The following is a 21,497-nucleotide window of genomic DNA, read 5'->3' as shown; positions in this document are numbered from 1 at the left end:
ACAGAGGGGCACAAGGAGACATGGTAAAATACATTGACTGCAATATCTTTAACGGCTGAACTAGAGACCTAAATGGCCCTCGACAGGAAAATACGTAAGCAAATTGCGGTGTGTTCAATAAGTGGTACTGAGCAACGCAAATCAAAGAACAAGAACACATTTCTCAGCATAAAGAATACAACGTTAGCTTAAAATAAACGACAAAATGATGAACACAGTATACCATTTATGTAACATTTTAAAGCACATAAAACACTACAATTGATTATGGTGATATACACGTATATGATAAAAGGTGAAAAACAGTCAGGACCAATATTTCCCAACTTCAGCAGAGTAGTTACTTCTGGGGAGCCATGGGAGAGAGGTCCAAAGGAGGCTTCAATTGCATCTGTCATGCTTTATTTGCTTTTCAAAGTCTAATAAAGTAAATACAGCAAAATGCCAAATCAAATGTCAGCCAAATCTAGCTGGTAGGTTGAGGCATTTCTCATATTAGTCTCCATATTTTTCTCTACATTGGAATTCTTTATTTAAAAAATTAAAATAGAAACATAACTATTAATTGTATCTACCCATGTACTCACTGAAACACAGTTTTGTCTTACCTCAACTGAAGATCGAGGAGTCACAAAGAACTGATTGAATTCATCAGGGCTAAAATCTCCAAAAATATACTGAAAAAAACAAGAGAGTCACTGATCACATAAAATATACAAATTATATACTTTCAGAAAAAATGCTACATATTTTAACAATCCTATGCAACATTTGGGCCATAACCCCCAAGATCCTTTCTCAATTAAACAGAGGATCTGCAACTCAAGAGTTCTAGGTTGTTTATATGAAAGAAATATTTCTGAACCTTTCCTACAAATTGTCCAAGAACACTATGAAACTGATAAAGCTTATTTTGAAACAAGTCAATTTTGTATGCCAAACTTGTCGAGTACTGCTTGCAGGAGAGTTTTATTGGTTCACAAATACTGCCAGTTGTTCCATTTACCTTTCTGCTGACTCATGCCACTACCTCCATTTCCGTTTTCTCTGCCAAACATACTAAAGAAAAGCAGAAAACGTGGTTCAAATGGGAAGACAAGGAAATCCAAAAAAGGAAAATGTTAATGATCCTGATTAATGATCTTTAAAAATATCTATATAATTTTTTAGTTTAAAAATGCATTTCCACAGGACACACAGATACACATATTATCAGACAGACAAAGCCCTTGTTGCAAGCCCTGATTTCACAGAATTCAGAATGTGACTTTCTGGAAAACGAAGTGGTTAAACTGCATGGATGTGAGTCTGGCAAGTGCCTACCAGTTCATATTCTCCATGGAGCTCCAAGAAACAAATCATTGAGGCCTGGCGCAGGAGCTCACGCCTGTAACCCCAGCACTCCGGGAGGCTTACATGGGCGAATCACTTAGGGTCAGGAATTTGAGACCAGCCTGGTCAACATGGTGAAACTCCCATCTTTACTAAAAATACAAAAATTAGCCGGGCATGGTGGCATGCACCTGTAGTCCCTGCTGCTCCAGAGGCTGAGAAAGGAGAATCGCTTGAACTCGGAAGGTGGAGGTTGCAGTGAGCCGAGATCGTGCCACCGCACTCCAGCCTGGGCGACAGAGCCAGACTCGCATCTCAAAAAAAAAAAAAAAAAAAGAAGTCACTGAGAAGATTTAGCATGACTAGATTTCCACAATGGAGAAGCACTGATTCATTCATTTAATCAATAATTATTTAGAACCTACTAAATGCCCACGTATTATCAGTATTGGGTATAAAAATGGTAAGCAGAGTGTGGTTCCTCTGTTCTAATGGAACTAAACAGTCTAGTAACTTGCAGGGAAATTTACAAGCCAAGTGATTCAAAAATAACCAGTAACTAAATATTACATAAATAAGTAACACTCATTATTATTGTAAATGTGAATAAATGGCCACTAAATGCAATACCCTACTCGTAAGAATGCACAGGGGAAACATTTCTGGAGAGCTCTTTGACAACATCTACCAAAACTATAAATATACACTAAGAACAAAAAAATTTTCATATAATATTTACACATACTTGCAAAAGTCTACAAAGAAATTACTGATGGTAGTACTGAAAATAAACAGAGCCTCAAAATGGTTCAGAAATGATCTTCTGAAATACTGTCACTGAAAGGTTACACCTTCTTCTCGTCACCAACACTGGGAAAAGATGATATGAATTTCACTAAGAAACCCTCAAAGCAATGGAAGGGAAAATTCTATAGGCTAAAAGGAAGCAGAAAAAATTAGCACAGACTATCACACAAAAAAGGAGCTATCAGAGATCATGAAAGTATTCACGGAAATTAGATTACTAATTTTAAATCACTAAATTAAAAAACTCGACAGAATGTCTTAATAGCAAAATCAACAAGGCTATCTATATAAGGCAATGGGGCAACATTTTGAAAGTTCCGAGAAAAAAGGATTTTGTTCCTAGAATGCCCAAGTATTTTTTCATAGAATTCTAGAAATTACTTTTCTTTTCTTTTTTTTTTTTTTGAGATGGAGTCTGGCTCTGTTGCCCAGGCTGGAGTGCAGTGGCCGGATCTCAGCTCACTGCAAGCTCCGCCTCCCGGGTTTACGCCATTCTCCTGCCTCAGCCTCCCGAGGAGCTGGGACTACAGGCGCCCGCCACCTCGCCCGGCTAGTTTTTTGTATTTTTTAGTAGAGACGGGGTTTCACCGTGTTCGCCAGGATGGTCCCGATCTCCTGACCTCGTGATCCGCCCGTCTCGGCCTCCCAAAGTGCTGGGATTACAGGCTTGAGCCACCGCGCCCGGCCTAGAAATTACTTTTCAAGTAGAAAAGAGAAAGAACATTTTCTGTCACATACACCTTTTTCTTGTGGGGACGGAAGAAAACTGCTTAAGAATTCCAGAAAATGAATTCGAGAAATAGAAGTAAAATCCAAGAAACATATGGCAGCTGTGAAGTTTAATGCAAATATTAAGAATAAATAAACTAGAATCATGCTGTTTTGTTTAATATCAATAGTAGAAACGAGGCTACTCAGTGCACATTGCCTATGGGGGGTAGTCCTGCTCTGCAAGGAGCAGTTAAAAAACAAAAAAAGTAGAGGCCAGGCGCGGTGGCTCACGCCTGTAATCCCAGAACTTTGGGAGGCCGAGGCAGGTGGATGGTGAGGTCAGGAGTTCAAGACTGTCCTGGTTAACATGGTGAAACCCTGTCTCCACCAAAAATACAAAAAATTAGCCAGGCATGGTGGCGTGAGCCTGTAATCCCAGCTACTCAGGAGGCTGAGGCAGGAGAATCACTTGAACCCAGGAGGCGTAGGTTGCAGCGAGCCGAGATCGAGCCACTGCACTCCAGCCTGGCGACAGAAACTCTGCCTCAAAAAAAAAAAAAAAAAAAGTAGAAATGCTATCTTAAAAGTTATCCATTTTATCTTATGACTAATAAGAAAGGTTTTTTACTTCAGAATGTGGGGAAGATACCACATAAGGATAAGAAATCAGAATGTTCTGCAGGATTATTAGGTATTTTCTTTAGGAAGGTTTTCTTCCTACACAATGGAAAATAATAAACATTTCATGTTTATTCAAATCATACTTCTAAGGACATTTTCTTAATTTGAGTTCATATACAGTCTAAAGTCTTTAGATCTGGTCAATCCAGTAAGAAAACTAAAAATCCAAAATTGATAAAATTGATAAAAATCTTGGCAGCAAAGGAGGAGAGGAGGAGAAAACAGGATTCCAAGCCACTAACACACACTTCCTGTTTCAAATGCAGACACCAAGCGGCTTCAGCATGAGTCAGCGGCAAACGCCCTCAAGACATAAGCTGGAATGCTCAGAAAGGGTTCAGTGAATTTTTTTTCTCCTATTATTTTCAAATGTATTAGTTTTACTTAAGTCTTTATTTTTAAAGTATCTGAGAAAATTTGTTATAGATTTTAAGTGTGTTTTTATTATAACTTCATGTCAATAATTTCTCCACAGATATGTACCTTCAACCTAATTACAAAATTAACTGGGGGAAAATGAGGAAGAACTTTAGGTGTAGACACCGAGAGATTTTCAAAATACCATTAAAAGAAGAAAACACTCTCAGTGTAAAAAAGGTAGGAAAATAGAATATTTATTTGTATTGCTATTAATAGCATATTTGTGTTTGTTAATAATATAGATATTTGTGTCTGCATAAAGAGACACTGGAAAGATCAACAAGAAGAAATGTGACCCTTCACCTCCGGGGCAGGAGCACTGAGTAGACGCAGACAGGAGTGGAGGGGATTTCCTAGCATGTCTTTTGGAGGTTTTTTTTTTTTTGAACTGTATACTTTATTCAAAACATTAATCATAAAAAGTAAACACAAACAACAGCACCTTACAACTCTTCACACACCCATTTTGCACAGACATAATTTCATAAGCATGTTAGTTTCAAGATCTCATTGACAACAGGTTAGGACTTGATGAAAATGTGTCACCCAAAAACTACACCGTAAGTAACTGCTGACTACCAATGATGCAACTCTAAACTACCATTTAACACCTGACAAATGGCTAGCCACAGCTGTTCTGAACTCCAGCTTGATTTCCTTAACACTGGCTCACACAGCTCAATAAACGACTCCATCAAAATACACGTGAATCATATTTTAATCCTTAAATGCATGAGCTCTTAAAAGTCAGCAGTTACACTGCACCAATATTGAAAACCTGTCCTTTCGATTTGGTAACTGAAAGAACAAAGGAACTTGCTAAGAAGTCCGTGCCACGGGTTTAAGAGCATCTCTGCAAGGCCTTCAGCATCCCGGGGAACCTTGGTTAGAATTTCCATCTCCTGTACAATGAGTATTCCCCATATGCTCATAGCAGATAAATGACATGTATCTTTTTCCTATGTGCCAATACATATATAACTTATACTCAAGCAGGAATTCTGATACAACCCAATAACTACACATAAAGGAATCCCCTATTTGGGGAGTGAACTATCAAATGTCAGTAAAAGACAAGTCATTGATATTACAAGCTAGGGGAATCCTAAGAATAAAACGGAATTTCTTAGAATTGCAATGCACATTTTGAAAAATGATAAATATTTCTTTCTAAGCAAAGTAAGCTGGCATGGTAACCATTCAAACACGGATTATGAATGATAAAATAATCCATATATATGTGAAGGTTAAGACATTTTCGTATTTAACAAAATCTTACGCATCAGTCAAAGCCGTACAATGGAAGCAGCATTTATTATCAACACTATTCCAGAAGACAAAGTGTTGCTTGGCCAGACACGGGGGCTCACGCTTGTAATCTCATCACTTCCGGAAGCCAAGGCGAGCAGATCACTTGACTTGAGGAGTTCAAGACCAGCCTAGCCAAAATGGTGAAACTCTCCCTCTACTAAAAATACAAAAATTAGCCGGGCATGGTGGCGGGTGCCTGTAATCCCAGCTACTTGGGAGGCTGATGCAGAAGAATTATGTGAACCTGGAAGGCGGAGGTTGCAATGAGCCAAGATCGTGCCACTACACTCTAGCCTGAATGACAGAGGAAGACTCTGTCTCAAAAAAAAGAAAAAAGGTGTTGCTTATAAAATAGAATATGACAACTTTATTGGGAGGAAAAAAGCTAATTTTTTGATATGCTGATAAAATTACAAAAGGAAAAATGGCCAAATATTTATTCAATAGCAAATACCAGTGAGTGGACATAAATTATAATTTTGATAAAACTACAAAAGGAGGCCGGGCGCAGTGGCTCACGCCTGTAATCCCAGCACTTTGGGAGGCCGAGGTGGGCAGATCACGAGATCAGGAGATCAAGACCATCCTGACCAACACGGTGAAACCCCCTCTCTACTAAAAATACAAAAAATTAGCCAGCTGTGGTGGCACATGCTTGTAGTCCCAGCTACTCGGGAGGCTGAGGCAGGGGAATCGCTTGAACCCGAGAGGCACAGGTTGCAGTAAGCCAAGATCACGCCAGCCTGGGCGACAGCGAGAAAAAAAAAAGGAAAAAAGGCCAAATATTTACTCAATATATTTCAATTATTTATGCAATTTATTCAACATATTTATAGCAAATACCAGTGAGTGACAATTATTTAACTAAAATGATATCTGACTAAATGTTGAAGTAAGGCATGTTTGTGACACCAAAAAGTTTATCACAGAAATTCAGGACAGCCAATTGCTACTAAAATGTTCTGGTTTCACCATCTCCTTCTCCAAAAGCCTTCCTAATTTCCAATCAAAAGTTATTTTAGGTGTTTGGTAAAATGAGGAATGTTACCAAAAGAGGGGAGAAGAAATGCTGATGAAAGAAGTCAATACTCTGAAAGGTTGTGGGAAACTTCCAGACTACAAAAAGCTAGAGACATGACAACTAAATGCATTTCCGGACCCTAGACTGTATCCTGTGCTAGAAGGGAAAATTCTAGAAAGGACGTTAACATTGTCAACTCCCAAAATTAGAATACGGACAGTAGGTTAGAAAAAAGTATTGCATCAATGTAAATTTGTGAAAGTGGTAACGTTTTACTGTGGTTATTTAAGAGAATATACCTATTCTTAGGAAATATACATTCAAGAATTTAGGAGCAAGGGGCTAGGGTGTATGTAATCTTCCCTCAAATCTCAAAGGGTTCAGAAAAAGATTGTATGTCTGTATATTTGCATGTGTTAGCCCATGTCTGTGTGTCTGTAAGCTTGTGTATCAGTTTGAGCGTGTATGTGCAGAGACAGAGAACTCGAGCACACACAAATGATTAAGCAAACGGGTTTAATCTTAACAACAGGTGGATGTGGGTAAAGGACTATCTGGGGGTTCTTTGTACTACTTTTCTTTCCACAACTTTTCAAGTTTGAAACTTTCCAAATAAAGAGTTTTTTTTTTTTTTTTTTTTTAAGCTAACACTGAAAATTGTGAGATTATGAGGAAAACCTTTACCCTCTCCTTATGTTTGACTGTTTAGTGTTTTCTCTCCTCCGGAAGATTAACTTATTTCAAAGGCTGTTACATGAGCGGGAAAAACTGTAGGTGTTTGGGTAAAATAAAGATGAAAATAACTCAGTGTCTGACTTCACAGGATTTACAATCTAGTGGAGAAGGAAATGCCACTGATGACATGAATTAGTTTTGCCCATAAGAGAGGCATATAAAATACAGAATAATTCAGTTCGCATGGGAGACTAAAAAGCAGGAATAAGTTATTCTTTCTTGTAATTTCAAAGAAAGTGCAGAGCCTAGGACATATTGGTAGCTGTCATAAAACTAAAATAAAAGCAGGTAACTGGAGGCCCTGTCAGCCATGCCACACTACAGAAAATGTGACACTGCAGCAACTAACTCTGCCCTTCCCACAGCTACACCAAATACATTAAGGAAAGACTGCAAAGTCACCTAAGGTTTCAGCAACCCCGCCAGAGTCACAACACTGGGGTCAAAAGGAGGAACCAGAAAGCAGTAACCACCGCGTTCTGAGGTTGCATAGGAAATGCCCAGGGGCGGGACGGTACAGAAATGCCTGTGATTCGGGGGAGCAAACTACAAGGGCTTTAGGCATTTCTTCCCCTTTTTAGGGGAAGTAAGACTGTGAGCTCTAGCAGCTATTCCCCTCCACCATTTCCCCTCATATCCCACCCGGCCTCCATCCCAGGCTTTCAAAACTCTCGCTGTTCACATCTTTACTTTCTGATCCTTTCTCAAGAGGATGTGGGAAAAAAATATACAAGAAACACTTTAAGAAAAGGGGTGCAAGCCCACAGCACAGTAGGGATGGGAACAAAAGACACCTTACTTCCTGCACAGCCTATTGGTTGAGTTGGCTCAGTTTACCTTCTGGAGGGGTGTGGAGGCCACCACGGCCCTCAGAGGGCCTGAGTTTAGAAACCCTGGGCAAAGGTTTAGACAAAGTGGGAAAATCCAGTGTTCCTGCTAAAGGAAAAACAAAGACCTTGCCCTCAGAAATAAAGATACATTCCTCCATCTCAGCCCAAGGAAGGTGAGAAGGAGGAAAGACATCTAATGTTCACTTGCACAACCTTTGGGCTACAGCTCTCCTGTGGGAACTGCGGGAAACACCACTTTCGGCTTCGGGAGACGCTGGGGACTATCAGCACAGCATGGCACTAGGGGGCGCTGCAGCACAGTATTCTGAAAGTCTCATCTCTGGAAATTTGAATAAATATGTAGGTTACTCCACATTAACATTCTCTGCCTTCAAAAGGACTGATGGAAATAGGAGATCAGCCCTGAGGTAAGAACATAAATACTTTGCTGCTGCATTTGTACTTTGCAGTTTCCGAGGCAGGTGGACAACTATGACCAATCTCCAAGAACAATCTCCCATTCACAGAAGCACAGCTAAGCCTCACAGGGGCAAACGGTATAACCAGGTCACAGTAAAATACACAAGAAGCTGAGAAGTATAAAGTCTTCTCTCTCTTCTCCTCATCCAAATAAGCCGATTTTGGGGAAACATGAAAAGAGCAATGGACTGTTTTGAGTGATTAAAGCCTTAATCTCAACTATAAAATGAAGGCATGTTGGACCAGACAACCTCTAAAACTCTTCCCATCTCCAAAAGGATCTCTTGGATCTAAAAAGGATTAAGAAACACAGGTTTGAAAATGTCATCAGCACGGTGGCTCACACCTGTAATCCTGGCACTTTGCGGGGCTGAGGCAGCTGGATCACCTGAGGTCAGGAGTTAGAGAACAGACTGGCCAACATGGTGAAACCCCGTCTCTACTACAAATACAAAAAAAAATTAGCTGGGCATGGTGGCAGGCGCCTATAATCTCAGCTACTCAGGAGGCTGAGGCAGGAGAATTGCTTGAACCCAGGAGGCAGAGGTTGCAGTGAGTGGAAATCGTGCCATTTGCACTCTAGCCTGGGTAACGAGCAAAACTCCATTTCAAAAAAAAAGAAAAAGTCATCAGACTAATAATGCACGCTACAACAGGATGACTTTGAAAACATTAAGTTAAAGCCAGACACAAAGAGCCATAAATTGTTTCTTCCATTCATATGAAATGCCCAGAATAGGCAAATTACCAGACACAGAAAGATCATGGTTGCCAAGGGCTGGGAGGAGAAGAGAATGGGGGAGCGGGAGGCGGGGTTGCTAATGAACATGAGCTTTCTTTTAGGGATGATGAAACGTGCTAAAATTGACTACGGTGTTAGCTGCACAACTCTGTGAATATACTAAAAACCACTGATATGCATACTGAAATACAGAAATTCCACAGCATGTGAATTATATCTCAATAAAATAAAGTTTTAAAGAAAGGTCAGTACTTGTATCAAAAGAAAAATTTTCATTTCTTTACTAGGCTTTACGAATCAAAGCCCAGTAAGTAATGGGTGCTAGCTGATATCTACTGAACAATCACTGTGTACTTTCAACTTCAGAAGGTGGTGTGGGTGGTTCTGAGGACATCTGGAGATGACCCTGTCATCAAATAGTGAATGCACAGCAGGAATTTCACTGATTTAACAACATGCACTGAGCATCAACTATCCACACAGGAACTATGCAAGACTATGAGAGTAAAACTTTGAATACAACACACACAGGGGTCTGGGCAGGGTGACATTTACAGTTTTATTACAGTGCAAGCCAACTGCAAGCTGCACTAAGTGTCACAAATGGCTGAAGCCGACAAAGGAAGAGGGAGGAAGAGAAGTTTTGTTCCCCCACTAACAGGGCTACAGCAAAATTCTGCTTTACTTTCTCGGGGCAGAGAGGTCCTGAGAAGGGAACAGAGCAGACAAACTATCAGAAAGTCACTCTCACAGGCAACCTCTTTCCTTGAAATTCAAACATCAAAGTACTGCAACTGAGTGTCTACTTCTCTGCCTGTCTGTATATTCTATTTCTACTATTAAAGTGCTATCAAAAAGTAATCATTTTACCTTTCAAAGTATGGTTTTCAACAGGTTGGCTGTATATTAAGTGTTTTCATGGAGATTCCGAGCTAAAATTTCATTTAGAAATTTTAGATTGAATTCAGATGGAATCGCCAAATTAGAAAACATGATTCACTTAACAGAAACCCACTTTTACCAACTTTCCAGTCCTGTGTCTATAATAGAACTGTATTACAAAAAGGCCGTTAAATTTTAACTCGCTTTGCTCTTAACTAGTACTAAACACCAAGGTAATATAGATAGCCCTCATTATAGAATAACCTGCTGTGTAAAATTGCTATTGTATGAAACAGAGCAGAAAAATTAGGGAGCAAATTCAGTCAACTTTATCTGGGATAGCCCTAGCACAAGTTCAAGATTCTACCTACTTTCATATTCATTACAATCACCTTGGTGCTGACCTTAAGAAAAAAAGAAATGGAAGAAGAAACCAACAAAAAAGAAACTGTAACAGCAGTTTTATCTTTGCTGGGGCCAAGAATGAACAAAAGAAGAGGCCGCAAGGGGGCTCAATGTCATTCTAGGGAATGACAGAACTGGTATCTTGATTATGGAGGTGATTACACAAATGTATATGCCTGTTAAAACTCATGGAAATATACACTTTAAATGGGTGAAATTCACTGCACATATGCTATACCTCCATAAAGCTGATTTCTTTTAAGTACAAGAATCGAGTTAGCTCCATCTTTGTCTAGCCAGAAGTTAATGCAGTACACTTGGCATAAAGGAGGTGCTCAAAACAGCTTTATTGAACAAATGAATTCAGGAAGAGGAAGATGAAAAAACCCACACAAATAAAAAGCTCTAAGGACAAGGAATAACTTCTCCATACTACATAGCAATCATTGCGACTTCCCAGATGTCAGTGGGCTGACAGTCTTAACTTGACCACTCTGAATGGTTTTTATTCTCATGTTTTTATTATCACCAGAGATGTTCCAGCGAGGAGTACATCTTTCATTCTCAAATATAATCTTCAAACAAATATAATCAAGAAATAACACTTACTTTTAAAGTATAACACTTAAACTTATATTTTAAAATATAACATGTATTCAAGATAAGTGAATTAAGCTTTACAGAACACTTTAAAGGAAAACCTATTTTGACCTAGAGAAAAATCATTAACAACTACCATGTGATCCATTTCCCAAGCTAAAGAGAAACCACTTTTCATAATCTTAAGTTTATAAGGGGGAAAAAAGGGCCAAAAAAACCCTTGGATGTGATCAGAAGGTATTGGGGCAGGTCAATCCTTTTAAAATTGACTTTTATTCCCCATCCCCCGTCTTTGACCCTCAAATAAGACCACCTGTGTCCAGTGTGAAGCAGGCATGCATCCTGTATTTCTTGGCCCCTCCCTTCTGCTCAAACTGTCTTTCTGGGTACATTTCAATAAGAACCACGTATTCGTACTCAGTTTCACTTTGCTGTCAATGACAGGAACTCATGTTCCTACAGACAAAAAATTATCTTTTAAATTGATGTACTATAAAGTTAAGATGACTGAGCCGGGCACAGTGGCTCACGCCCGTAATCCCAGTATTTTGGGAGGCCAAGGCAGATGAACCACTTGAGGTAGGGAATTCAAGACTGGCCAACATGGTGAAACTCCATCTCTACTAAAAATACAAAAATTAGCTGGGCATGATGGAGTCCGCCTGTAATCCCAGTTACTCGGGAGGTTGAGGCAGAACTGCTTAAACCTGGGAGGCAAAGGTTTCAGTGAGCCAAGATCACACCACTGCACTCCAGCCTGGGCGACAGAGTGAGACTCTGTCTTAAAAAAAGAAGACTGACAATATCAAATACTGGTGAGGACAGAGACGTTGCGTTCTCACACACTGCTGGTGCAGATAGAAAATGGCATGGCTGCTTTGAAAAAGCCTTGCAGTTTCTTATAAAATAGAATATACGCTTACCGCATTTTACCCATTTTACCCACAAGAAATCAAAACCTATGTCCACACAGACACTTCTACATGAATGTCAACAGCAGATTCAAACAGCGGGAACAACAAAAATGTCTATCAAGAAGTGAAGAGACAAGCAAACTGTGGGACATCCATAAAGGAATACTACCCAGTACTGAAAAGGCTGGAATCAACACTCAACATGGCTAAATTTAAAAAGTTGGGTCAGGTGAAAGAAACCAAACAAAAGAGTACAGTTTGTGTAATTTTGCATCAATATAATTCTAGAAAAGGCAAACTTTCTTAGCCTATAGTGACAGAAGCAGACCACTAGTTGCCTGGACAAGGAGGGGATTCATGGTAAAGGGGCATGAAGAAACTTTCTGGGCAATGGAAATGTTCTGTATCTTGATTGTCGTGGTAGTTACTACTTCGTTGTATATGTCTACCAAAACTCAAACTGGGCTGGGCGTGATGGCTCCCGCCTGTAATTCCAGCATTTTGGGGCGTCAAGGTGAGAGGATCACTTGAGAGGAGTTCGAGACCAGCCTGGGCAACACGGTGAAACCCTGTCTCTACTAACACAAAAAAAATTAGCCAGGCGTGGCAGTGTGTGCCTGTAGTTCCAGCTACTCGGGAGGCTGAGGCAGCAGAACTGCTTGAACCTGGGAGGCAGATGTTGCAGTGAGCCATGATCGCGCCACTACACTCCAGCCTGGCAACAGAGCGAGACTCCATCTCTTAAAAAAAAAAAAACAGCCAGACTTTGTGGCACATGCCTACAGTCCCAAGTTACTTGGGAGGGCTGAGGCAGGAGGATGGCTTGAACCTGGGAGGTCAAGGCTGCAGTGAGCTATGATCACACCACTGCACTCCAACCTTGTCTGAAAAAAAAGACAAAAAACCTCAAACTGCAAACTTAAAATGGGTACATTTATTGTATTAAATTACACTTCAATAAGGTTGACTTTTTAAAAATTGTTATGCACAATCTATGTAAGGAAGACGAAGCAGTACCATAATCAAAGCTCTTGAAGACCAAGGGCCACAGCTGTAATCTTTCATTTACAGAAGAATTCCTCAGTACACTCTATTTGTTAATCTCTCATTTACAGAAGAATTCCTTAGTACACTCAATTTGTAGGCATCCACACGCTGGGATTTTTAGTTTCACATTCCTTGGTCCAAAGACTTCCCTGTGCTAAACACCACCACCTTAAAAACTGTGCATCATCATCGGGCGTGGTGGCTCACACCTGTAATCCCAGCACTTTGGGAGGCCGAGGTGGGAGGATCACAAGGTCAGGAGATCAAGACCATCCTGGGTAACACGGTGAAACTCCATCTCTACTAAAAATACAATAAATTAGCCGGGCAAGGTGGCATGTGTCTGTAATCCCAGCTACTTGGGAAGCTGAGGCAGGTGAATCGCTTGAACGCAGGAGGCGGAGGTTGCAGTGAGCCAAGACTGCGCCATTGCACTCTAGCCTGGGCAAAAGAGCGAGATTCCTTCTCAAAAAAAAAAAAAAAAAAAAAAAAAAAAAAAAAAATGGCCATCATCAGCCTGTAATCCCAGCGCTTTGGGAAGCCGAGGCGGGCGTATCACGAGGTCAGGAGATCGAGACAATCCTGGCTAACACAATGAAACCCCATTTCTATTTAAAAATACAAAAAATTAGCTGGGTGTGGTGGCAGAAGCCTGTAGTCCCAGCTACTGAGGTTGAGGCAGGAGAATGGCGTGAACCCAGGAGATGGAGCTTGCAGTGAGCCGAGATCGTGCCACTGCACTCCAGCCTCAGCGACAGAGCAAGGCTCCGTCTCAAAAAAAGAAAAAAAAAATTGTGCATCATCTTTTTATTCTGCATCTGTTTTCAATGTAACTATGCTCCACTCTGAAGCCTCTGTCCCATCATTACTCAATCACTTCAGATTATTCTTGCCTGGCTCAACCTTTATTACTGCCGAGCTTCTCGGACTATGTACTCAAACTCCACACAAAGACAATTACTGCCAAAAACAATGAAACAAATCTATACTGTTTCCATTAAACAGAATGCTACATGGGCAGAAGTTTGTAAGTGCCATCTGTTCTACAGGATTTTTCACTTAATAAAATATGCTGGAACCAGACCAACAAAAGGCCAGCTACTGAAGGCCACCTGTCAGGAAGGAAAGCACATCGCTACAGCAGAGCTTCGTTTTAAAGGACATCCATGAAAAAAGAAGCCTAACTACAGAAATGATTTTCCTTTGATTTGCTGGCCACTGTCAACAGACTCTTCAAATATCCTAGAAAATCGAGGACTGCCTAATGAGAAGTACTTATATTAGCTGGTAAACAGACTCCTCTCCTTCCAGTTTTAAGATTAAGTACAGAACTCCCCCCTTAATGAGCTGCTTTGTTGTCAATGGAAAGCAAAGTTACTTAGAAGGTTTGGTTGAAGAAGTAAAAAGCTGCAAAATTACTATCTGCTGAAAATAAAAGACCGCAAAAAGAGGTATGCTAGCTAAGGAAGGAGTCCACTATTTACTTTCTCAGTTTAACCTTCACCTAACGATCTGTCGAAACATGCCCTCCAAAGATTTAAATTATGCAAGTATAGCTTGCTTTACCAGCACAAATCCTAATAGTTTGCATTCCACTCTTTAATTATGTATTTAAGTTCATGGATATGGTCTGAAATCTTTTATTAGAAAACTGTTAACTCCAGACTTCAAAGTCCCCCTTATGAGACCTGCACACCCTGGAAGAAATGTTTTCCACCCAATCGGCTTCCTATACTCTATTTTCCACATAAAAGCAGATAACCCACCTGCGGTGGTACTCACCTAGCAGGGGAGCAGCATAAACCATACTGGACAAAGGCCTAAGACAACAGTCCTCGAGCCTGGCCACACCTCAGACTCAGAGTATCCTCAGGCCATACCTGCAACAATTCTGGCTTCAGTGGTCTAGGGTGGAGTCCAGGCCTCATTCAGCATTTTAAACACTTCCTGTGTGATTCCGACTTTACAGCTGGGAGTTTAGAATCACTCTGTAGGGGCATTCCCGTGATCCAAGAAAAAGCTCTATCACTACAGGCAACTAAGAAGGTGGGAGACACTAAGCAGAAAACAGGAGGATGAGCAGAGCTACTTCTCCATTCAGCCATGCCTCCTAATTAAAAAAGAAATTATAAAATAATTTGAGGTAATTATTCACTATAAAAAGTTGATGAACAACATCCAGAACAGATGTCTTTAAAATAGGAACTCTTTTAGTGTTTTTAAGCGTTTACTGATCATTAACGACTTAATAAAGGCAAAAACAACAACAACAACAACAACAACAAAACTGGCTGGGCGCGGTGGCTCATGCCTGTAATCCCAGCACTTTGGGAGGCCGAGGCGGGTGGATCATTTGAGGTCAGGAGTTTGAGACCAGCTTGACCTACATAGTGAAACCCTGTCTCTACTAAAATACAAAAATTAGCCGGGTGTGGTGGCGGGCGCCTATAATCTCAGATACTTGGGAGGCTGAGGCAGGAAAACCACTTGAACCCAGGAGGTGGAGGCTGCAGTGAGCCAAGATTGTGCCACTGCACTCCAGCCTGGGTGACAGAGAAAGACTCCTCAAAAACAACAACAACAACAAAACTAAAAGTCAGAAGAAAAACTTTTTTTTTTTTTTTTTGGTGAGACAGTCTCATTGTGTTGCCCAAGCTGGAGTGCAGTGGCGCAATCTCAGTTCACTGCAACCTCTGCCTCCCAGATTCAAGCAATTCTCCTGCCTCAGCCTCCCGAGTAGCTGGGATTACAGGCATGTGCCACGATGCCTGGGCTAATTTTTGTATTTTTAGTAGAGACGGGGTTTCACCATGTTGGCCAGGCTGGTCTCGAACACCTGACAGGTAATCCACCCACCTCAGCCTCCCAAAGTGCTAGGATTACAGGCGTGAGCCACCGCACCCGGCCAGAAGAAAAACTATAATGCAACTAAAGTAGAAGTGATATGACAGAAAAAATTAAACTCCTGCCAAACACAGTGGCCCACACCTGCAGTCCCAGCTCCTCAGGAGGCTGAGGTGGGAGGATCCCTTGAGCCAATAACTTTGAGGCTGCAGTAAGCCATGATTGCACCACTGCACTCTATCTTGGGTCACAGAGTACAATCCTGTCTCAATAAAATAAATTAAACTCACAAGCAACTCTTCAGAAATGTCTTTTGAACAAAAGACGCTTCTTTTGTAATTAAACTCATCTCTCATTTGCTCTTTTAATTCACTGAAATCTAACTTTCACTACCAACACTCCACTTTCTCAAAAATAACCTTCCAATCCAAGATTTTCCCTTCTCAATGTAGTCAAGTTCTCTGAAGCATCCACAACTCTACAAGACAACTAATCTTCCACTCTCTCTCTCATCATTGTTCTCCCAATCTCTTAGGTAAGAAACTTTGAAAATACCAGAAATTATATACCCTTTCCGTCACAAATACTCTAAGGTGATCATGAATCCCAAATTTCTGGGACCATCTCAACAAAATATCAAAATGTTCAGAAAAACTGCATTTGGCAAGAACAGCAACTGAATGAATTAAATTAAGCATTACAATTAATTAATCCATACTGAAATCACATACAACTGAGAACCAGAGAACAGGACCTCAATGAATCGAAAGCAGTAGAAGCACTTTCCTGAACACACACAACTCAGGAAGATTACTAAGTGATTCATCTCCTCTTCATTTCTACAGTTACTATCCAGCACAGGCCCTGATGACCCCACCTATGCCTGGGTATCTGCAATAACCTAGGCGGTGGCCTCCTTCTATCTACCTAGTAAAATGCTTGGCACCTAAGAGACTCACAAATGCTGACAGAATGGCTCACAGTCATCAAACAGCTGGTCACCAAGCTAAATCGACACTTATTGGGCACCAATGACATCAAAAGGACATTAAAAAGCAGTTTAAGATGTTTAAGCAACGTGTCCTGCCTTCAAAGAACTGGGGCCAGGGAAGGGAAGGAGGACATACAGCTAATGTGTACTACTGTCCATTAAGCTCCAGATAATGTTAAAGGCATTTAATCAACATATTTCATTTAATCTGCACAAAATTTCTAAAAGGGATTCCTAATCTTTTTTGGGTGGCAGCAGACCTCCTGAGAAACTGATGTAAGGGAATTAGGCCCACCTCCTAAAGAATGCATGTACACACATTTCTGCCTATGATTTCAGAACTTCACAGACCCTCTGAAGCTCCCAAAGCCCAATATTACCTGCTACTCAAAGTGAAGTCACCAGGCCAGGAGCCTAGAAATTACCCAGGAGCTCAGACAGCGCTCAGGGCCCACCCCAGGTGTACTGAATCCAAATGTGCATATTCACAAGCCAGCTGATTTTCAATGGACTTTCAAGTTTGAGAAGCACTGCTATGCTCTATCTTATGTAATCCCAAGCCTCTACTATGAAGAAAGCACAGTGCTATCACAGTGACTGTCCCTATGGCTATGGCTCTGGACTTCTATTTTAAGTTGGGTAACCATTTATCATCCAAATTAGAGGCATATTTCAGAGTGAAAGGATCATTATGATGAATTATGCTGGGATAAGTTTAGACCAGGACATGTGGTCACTCTTCTAATTGTAAGGTGTATATAAAGGTAGAATCTTAACTCTTCAACTTGGTGGAATGGGCGTCTCTGCCTACCAGCCTTGCTGAAGGCTGTGTGTGCACCTAAGATCCCAGTAATTCAGTAACTCTGCATTTATTCACTACTCTGCTGATAAGCCTTCACGCAGGCAGCTCCCTCATCCCCCATGCTGAAGAAGTCTTACTTGTCCTTCAAGGCTCAACTCAGGTATCCACCTCCTCAAAAAGTGTTTCTAAACCCTATTTTGGCCAAAGCACTGTTCACATTTCACAGTAATTCTCATTTACCTATGTCTCTGTGAACGAACTGTTATCTCCTTGTGTCAGTCTGTATTTCGTCGACTGAAGCACAATACTGAGAACCTAATAAAGATGTGCTGAATGATGAAGACGAAAACACTTTAAAAGTTCAGAGAAACCAACCTTGCCTGAGATTTCACAAACAGAAAATGGAACAGGATTGGAACCTGGGGCTGACCTCATGGCACAGACACATTAACAGTTAAGGAACAATAATATTTAAAGAAGACTGTAAGATGCAATCAGACAGTACAGATGATTTGTCAGGGAGAAAGACAATCTTCCAGTCTGAGGAGTCCAGGAGGAACTGGCATATCTGGAAAAGGAGAGGGGGGAGAGACATTACGCTCATGTGGGACAGAAGTGAATTGGCCAGCTCCCCTTCCTACCCTGTGGGAGAGTGGTCACCCAGTTCAGAGATCAATACACACCCACCCCCAGGCCAGATGGGGGCCCCGCCTGGCATACCACCCTCCTTGCCACAGTGCTCTGGTTCAGGGACGACCCAAAGGGCATGAAGCTCAGGACACTGCCTAGAATTCTGGGATGCACACTCACTCTCTTGGTCAGGCTGGTGTGACGGAGGCTGCGCCCAAATGTGAAGCCTGCAACTGCTGTGGCCATTCCGCCATCTTGGGGGAAACTAGCCCTGGGATAATACTGACATGCAGGATGAAAAGATGAAGAAATGCAAAGTGAAAAAATGAAAAGAAGTCAGGTCCTCAAAACTCTAACTGAATGGCTGAATTAAACTTTGAAGCCTGATCTACCTCTGGAATTTCTAGTTATATGAGCCACTAAATCTCTAGTTTATGGTGTAAACCAGTTAGAAAGCTGAGCTCTACTTGTTTTTTTTTTTAAAGGGAGGGCACCCTAACACATGAATAGGGTAAGCAAAAAAGGAGATAAAAGGATAGCTGGGCAGCAGTGACCAGAGAATTCATATAAAGCAGTAAGATCACCCAGCTGGGCTCACTGGCTCATGCCTATAATCCCAGTGCTTTGGGAGGCGGAGACCCTATTCCTTCTCAAGACTAGCTCATTACCCATCTTCATTCTCTGAATTACTACAAAAGAACCTGCCACATGCACCACATAATTCAGCACTTAATTACACATCTTGTAATATGCCCAGTTGTTTCTTACGCCTTAGCTATCCATTATACACAAGGGTAAGGATACTTTGGTTATCTTCCTGGATATCTACAGCAGTAGCTAAAATAGTTGGCCTTCACCAAACTTAAGCCAGCTTATTGATAAATATTTTATAAATGGGCCGGGAGTGGTGGCTCACGCCTGTAATCCAAGCACTTTGGGAGGCTGAGGCAGGCGATCCTGAATCACTTGAGGTCAGGAGATCGAGACCAGACTCACCAATATGGTGAAACCCCATCTCTACTAAAAAATACAAAAAGTAGCTGGGCGTGGTGGTGCATGCCTGTACTCCCAGCTACTCAGGAGGTTGAGGCAAGAGAATCACTTTAGCACGAGAGGTGGAGGTTGCAGTGAGCCAAGATTGCGCACTGCACTCCAGCCTGGGCGACAGAGCAAGACTCTGTCTCAAAAAAAAAAAAGAAAACTAATAATAATAAACATATCTTTAAAAATATTTTTCAAACATTTCATATGTAGAACTTGTTTTTGATATTACTTTTAAATTTTAAAAAAATTCATGTTTTAAATATCTCCTTAATACCCCTTAGCAAAATATACCTCTCCCTTCGCCCCAAAAATAATCCATGAATTAAGGATGTTCATATTTCAGTTTACAATAATGTGCTTAATTTGCTCTAGAAAATAAGATAATTCACAACAACAAAAAACTGGACCCAAAAAAACCTGCCAAACATTACCATTTTTTAGTACGCATATACTATAACTTGTGAATACGCGGCAGTCCTTAAAAAACAATGCTGAAGATTAAGTTAAGGCTCTTGAGATATAAAACAACAATAGCAAAGGAAAATATTTAATGGAAAAACATTCACAATGTAAGAAATGGAAAGCCACGCATGGTGGCTCACGTCTGTAGTCCCAGCGTTTTGGGTGGCTGAGGAGGGAGGATGGCCTGAGCCTGGGAGTTGGACATTGCAGTGGGTGAGCTATGATCGGGCCACTCACTCCAGCCTGGATGATAGACCCAGACCCCATCTCTAAAAAAGAGGAAGAAGTAGGAAAAACTTCTTAGTAAACAAGTATCATTCCACATTTTAAGAAGGAAAATACTATACCATGAACACCCCACAACGAGCTGGCTCCCGCCAGCCACCCACCTCCCGCCAGCCACTGGCCACCCTAAGGCCTCCCCCTCCTCTAGGCACCATTCAGGCCTTCCACACTTCTCAACTGGGTCTCTGCAACAAACTACCTCCGCCTCTGTGCTCACCCCTCACCCTCCAAACTGCATGTGGCCACCACAGAGCTGTCTCTCAACTCAACCTTACTATTCTGGTGCCCAGAGAAAGCCTTTCAAGTCTCCCAGAACTTTTTCAGACTAAAAGGCTCTAGCAGAGACTACAAGATGCACCATCCACCTTCCCAGTCAACCCCCAGCGCCGCAGCCCCTACAACTCTCCACGCCCCAAATGCACTTGAGCGACAAGGCACACACCACGTCTTTCTGCTTTGGGCGCCGTTCTCTTGGGCCCCTGCTGGCCTGGATGACTGCGCACATCACAGAACTCAGTTCCAAAGGCTCCTCTTTGTGAACTATTTTCCTCACAAACATGAGCCAAAGTGTCCCCGGGGACTCTCCTGTGACCGCCTCTCTAACTCTGGATCCTAACAGTTGATTCTCTGGCTTCTTTACCACACTAGACAGTGGGCTTCTGAATATGTCCAATGTGATATGCTTTCATGAATGTGTTTGTTAATAAATATTTCCTGAGCACTCACCACGTTCTAGGACTAGGGGCCCTAGCAGTGAACAAAGCAAACAAAAACCCCTGCCCTCACGGAGCTTACACTGGGGGAGGACAAGAGAGTGACCCTGAGACACGTATGTCAGGATACAGGATATGTAGGTATTAGGTGTGAAGTGCTCTGGAGAGGGAGCAAGGAGACAGGGTGACAAGTGTGAAGGAGGGTGCGATTTTAAAGGTGAGTAAAGTGGGCCTAAGACGATGGCACAGGCAGAGACTCACTGAAAGTGGGGGAGCAAGCCACAGGGACAGAGCGGGTGAGCCTGTCTACAGACAGAGGGTCTCGGGGAGAGACAACGTGCTCCCCTCCATTTCTGTACAGACAATGCCTGCCACACAGCTGAGCTCAATAACTAGTGGGTGAACCATGGCTTTGGCTGAGACACCTAAGGTCACAAAGGTGGGGGAAAAGATCAACTAACTACAGCAAACAACTGAAAAGCTCTTTCCATGTTTACCGGTGACACAAAATTGGGCCCCGTACTGGAAAGTTCGGCTGCTCTACGGATCTTGGATTTGGACGACAGCTGCATTTGCTCTAAGCAGGCCTGCGAAGATCACCAGCATGCCCAAAGGGCCCCCGCAGCCAAGCGCTTGCCGGTAACACTGGCGAAGGCATTCTCTCTGCATTGCTAAGTGTCCTATGATCTCCAGACTACACTTGTTGAGAAAGAGACCAAAGAATAAAACAAAATAGCTTATATGTGACGTGCAAGTCAGTCACCTGGATTCAAGAAACAATCACAACAGAGGTAAAGAGAGCACTGAA

General features: G+C 41.7%; 1 protein-coding gene across 1 annotated transcript in view; it reads right to left on the bottom strand.

The window, feature by feature from the left end:
• USP10 (ubiquitin specific peptidase 10) overlaps positions 1-21,497 on the bottom strand; it is an 80,770-nt gene that overhangs the window by 46,286 nt on the left and 12,987 nt on the right. The window contains exon 2 of the mRNA XM_007994240.3: positions 609-677. Coding sequence (XP_007992431.2) covers positions 609-677 — 69 coding nt within the window. The remainder of the gene's footprint in view (positions 1-608; positions 678-21,497) is intronic.

Source organism: Chlorocebus sabaeus, chromosome 5 (genome assembly GCF_047675955.1).
Source record: "Chlorocebus sabaeus isolate Y175 chromosome 5, mChlSab1.0.hap1, whole genome shotgun sequence".
Lineage (NCBI taxonomy): Eukaryota > Metazoa > Chordata > Mammalia > Primates > Cercopithecidae > Chlorocebus > Chlorocebus sabaeus.
This window is presented reverse-complemented; position numbering and strand designations above follow the sequence as displayed.